Source organism: Ailuropoda melanoleuca, chromosome 20 (genome assembly GCF_002007445.2).
Source record: "Ailuropoda melanoleuca isolate Jingjing chromosome 20, ASM200744v2, whole genome shotgun sequence".
In the NCBI taxonomy this organism is placed as follows: Eukaryota; Metazoa; Chordata; class Mammalia; order Carnivora; family Ursidae; genus Ailuropoda; species Ailuropoda melanoleuca.
In genome coordinates, this window is record NC_048237.1 from 2,639,665 (window position 1) to 2,643,575 (window position 3,911).

The window sequence follows — 3,911 nt, forward strand, 5'->3', positions numbered from 1 at the left end:
AGAAGGGGCCCAGCCGGGTTGATTCGGGCGTTATGGGTGCCTAGTGTTGTTATAGAGAAGGTAGCTTGCTTTTCTTTTCATCGTGACCCGCGCGTGGGGCGAGGGAAATGGCCGAGCATGGCTAGGGCCGCGCTCGGACGGAGAGCAGGGCAGAGCCCCTGCGTTGGTTCCTCTTAAGCTCTTCTCCATACCCTCTCCACTCGTTGTAGGAGCTGGAAGCGATCAAAGCTCGAGTCAGGGAGATGGAGGAAGAAGCTGAGAAGCTAAAGGAGCTACAGAACGAGGTAGAGAAACAGATGAATATGAGTCCACCTCCAGGCAATGGTGAGTAATTGTCGGTTGCACGCGGAGCCCGAGCCCTCGGAAGGGTTGTGCGAGCACGGGTTGTATGGGATTAGATGCTCGGGACCTTGGAGCTGCTTGTCTGAGCAATTACTGGGCAGGTGCTGCGGTCATAGTCCATTGTTGTGTTTCTCTGACCTTAGTGAGACAAAAACCTATATTTTGATGATGGTAGTCTTGTGCCTTTCTTTGTCCTTTTCACAAATGTGCTCTTTGTTCTTTAGTCTACCTCTACTCTTTGTGGAGGTTGCCAACTGGCATTTGACCTTCAAGTCTCATAGTTCTTTCTTTAGTTGGAGACCCTTTAGTTAGCTAAGAGAAACTGCTCGACTGCAGGGGGGTGGGGGGGCTTTCTCTTTAATCTAGAAATGTTGAGTTAGGGTTCCCTTGATTTTGTTCACTTTTCAAATTATTTCAGTGAAAGCTTTTCAATAGGGACTTGATTTGGGGGCAGGAGGGATTTCCTGTACCGTTTTCTCTGATTTTTAAGAATGTGTTAATCTGTTGCTTGATTTGTCAAATGTTCAGCGAGTACCTATTGTGTGCTAAACAATATTCTTGTTAACGGGTACAGCAGCCAACAGAACAGATAAAAATCTTGCCTACATTGTAGTGGTGGTGGTGGTGGTGGTAGTGGTGCAAAAATTGGCCAAGTATAAAACCAGCTTCCCCCCCCCCACCATTCTTTTTTCTTCAAAGCTGGCCCAGTGATCATGTCTATTGAAGAGAAGATGGAGGCTGATGCCCGTTCCATCTATGTTGGCAACGTATGTATTAGGGTCCTGTTTGGGGTTGGGAGAAGCTCTTGTTTTGGGAGTTGCTTAATAGGAGCCTGGAAAGGAACATCTCAAAGATAGGTGGTGGATTTGGGGAGTATTGGGGGGAGGTTGGAGGAGGTAAAAGGTAATGGGAATCAGCAGAGGCTCTGGGTTGGGAAGAGAAAAGATTAGTTTCTTAGAGAACCAGATTTGATGTGCCTTGATATATGTGAGTGGCCCAGCCCAGAGGCTAGGCAGGGTACCTGTGAAACATGACCGCCTCTACCCCCACAGGTGGACTATGGTGCAACAGCAGAAGAGCTGGAAGCACACTTTCATGGCTGTGGTTCAGTCAATCGTGTTACCATACTCTGTGACAAATTTAGTGGCCATCCTAAAGGGTAAGTAGGGAAGTAAACTGAGGTCTTTTTAATCCCATTTTAGAAATAGATAAATTATGTATTATACGGAGCAGTAAGTTAAAATAAGTGATGTTCGTCTTACAAGTTTGGGTATTAATGTTACATATCGGGTTGCACATAAATGCCTTCAGACACCAGACAAAGATGAAGGTTAGTGTGGGTGGGATCATGAACTAGAAGAGGGAGGGATAGCTTTTGCTTAGCCCTAGGTGGTTCTGCTATATGGAAATCCAGGCCCTGTGTATTTTATAACTTTCCCAGAGTAGCTGGAAATTTAGATTGAAGTATTCCATTTAAAAATTTTTTGATGAATAATTAAAAATGTTGCTATGCTGTTACTCAAGCAGAGCATACCTGCAAGTTGGATTTGACATGTAAGCTGCTATTTGTAACTTCAGATAAATGACAATTATTTTTTTCAGGTTTGCATATATAGAGTTCTCAGATAAAGAGTCAGTGAGGACTTCCTTGGCCTTAGATGAGTCCCTATTTAGAGGAAGACAAATCAAGGTAAGCCCCATTGCCCGTTGCTGTTCTGGTTCTGCATAAACTCTCCAGGCTTACTCTGAGGCTTTCTGTTATAAATCCCTTTCTCTCAGGTGATCCCAAAACGAACCAACAGACCAGGCATCAGCACCACAGACCGGGGTTTCCCACGAGCCCGATACCGTGCCCGGACCACCAACTACAACAGTTCCCGCTCTCGATTCTACAGTGGTTTTAACAGCAGGCCCCGGGGTCGCGTCTACAGGTCAGGATAGATGGGCTGCTCCTCTCCCCCGCCTCCCATGAGCCCTGTATGTTTCCTTCTTTCCTGATCTGAGGAACCTCCCTCACTTACCCTCCCCTTGGTCTCCAGGGACTTGGTCTCCTGCCTGTGCAGGGTGAGGAAGGTAGTTGCAGGCCAGGCCAGGAGGCCAGTCTCATCATCGTTTTCTGGAGCAGGAATTGGTGATAAGGGCTGGATCTCTCCACTCTTGTTCTGAGAGATGCTTCTTCCCCCAGCCTTTTTTTTTTTCCTTGAGAGTTGGTGGCAGTGAAGGTGTTTACACAGCAGGCCAGGAAGAACGGCCTCAGAGTAGTGAAGGCTCTGCTTGGACATTTGCTACTTTTCCCAGAGTTAAGGAGGGCTTGAAGATTGAACCTCCCTTGGAAGAATACCAGAGGCTGGTTGATCCTCCTCAACAGCCATGTGGGAGGATACTGAGAAATTTACTCCTTAACTGAGCCATTGTTTTGCAAGGTTAACTTTCTCTCTGGGCCTAGTGTGGTGCCCATGTTGCTTTACTATCATCTCTCTGCCTTTAAATAGACAGAATCAGAATAGGCATATAGACCTTGGCTTTTCATGAGATTTACTTATCTGCTCCCAGGAATTAGGGAGGATCTGATCGTGAAGGCCTGGGGTTTAAGAGCTGTGAAGAACTGAAACTGGATAAATAATGAGTCCATTTTCTTGCCCCTATATCTCAGATGCGCTTTTTTGCCTCTGGCTAGGTATTCTGTTAAATTGCCCCCTCCCATTTGCCAGGAGTGTTGCAATTTTTGGGATTGTGGGGTCGGTTTTAGGATACTTGGAAACTTCTTTCCCCCTATTCCCTGCACTGTAACTGGGGCAAGGGCCCACGGGGAGGGGCTTGTGCTGAACTCCTAAGTGATCATGTTAACACCTAACTCTCCTTCTTTCTTCCAGGGGCCGGGCTAGAGCGACATCATGGTATTCCCCTTACTAAAAAAAGTGTGTATTAGGAGGAGAGAGAGGAAAAAAAGAGGAAAGAAGGAAAAAAAAAAAAGAATTAAAAAAAAAAAAAGAAAAACAGAAGATGACCTTGATGGAAAAAAAAATATTTTTTAAAAAAAAGATATACTGTGGAAGGGGGGAGAATCCCATAACTAACTGCTGAGGAGGGACCTGCTTTGGGGAGTAGGGGAAGGCCCAGGGAGTGGGGCAGGGGGCTGCTCATTCACTCTGGGGATTCGCCATGGACACGTCTCAACTGCGCAAGCTGCTCCCCTTGTTTCCCTGTCCTACTTCACCCCCTTGGGGGCTGCTCAAGGGTAGGTGGGCGTGGGTGGTAGGAGGGGGTTTTTTTACCCAGGGCTCTGGAAGGACACCAAACTGTTCTGCTTGTTACCTTCCCTCCATCTTCTCCCTAACTTTCATAGTCCCCTCTACCTGCTCCTGTCCTGCCAGGTCTGCCACCCACCCCACCCCTCTTTTCCGGCTCCCTGCCCCTCCAGATTGCCTGGTGATCTCTTTTGTTTCCTTTTGTGTTTCTTTTTCTGTTTTGAGTGTCTTTCTTTGCAGGTTTCTGTAGCCGGAAGATCTCCGTTCCGCTCCCAGCGGCTCCAGTGTAAATTCCCCTACCCCCTGGGGAAATGCACTACC

General features: G+C 47.2%; 1 protein-coding gene across 2 annotated transcripts in view; it reads left to right on the forward strand.

Moving 5' to 3' along the window:
• Positions 1–3,346, forward strand: part of LOC100465298 (bcl-2-like protein 2) — a 15,120-nt gene extending 11,774 nt beyond the window's left edge. Inside the window, exons 1-7 of one of the 2 annotated variants that reach the window (XM_034648634.1) lie at positions 42–60; positions 210–324; positions 1,042–1,109; positions 1,395–1,501; positions 1,945–2,032; positions 2,122–2,273; positions 3,216–3,346. In XM_034648634.1, the coding sequence (XP_034504525.1) occupies positions 243–324; positions 1,042–1,109; positions 1,395–1,501; positions 1,945–2,032; positions 2,122–2,273; positions 3,216–3,255 (537 nt within the window). In that variant the 5' untranslated portion in view covers positions 42–60; positions 210–242 and the 3' untranslated portion in view covers positions 3,256–3,346. Of the gene's footprint in view, positions 1–41; positions 61–209; positions 325–1,041; positions 1,110–1,394; positions 1,502–1,944; positions 2,033–2,121; positions 2,274–3,215 lie in introns of those variants that run through there. The other variant, XM_034648633.1, reaches the window with a different exon arrangement.
• The last annotated feature ends 565 nt before the right edge of the window (positions 3,347–3,911 follow it).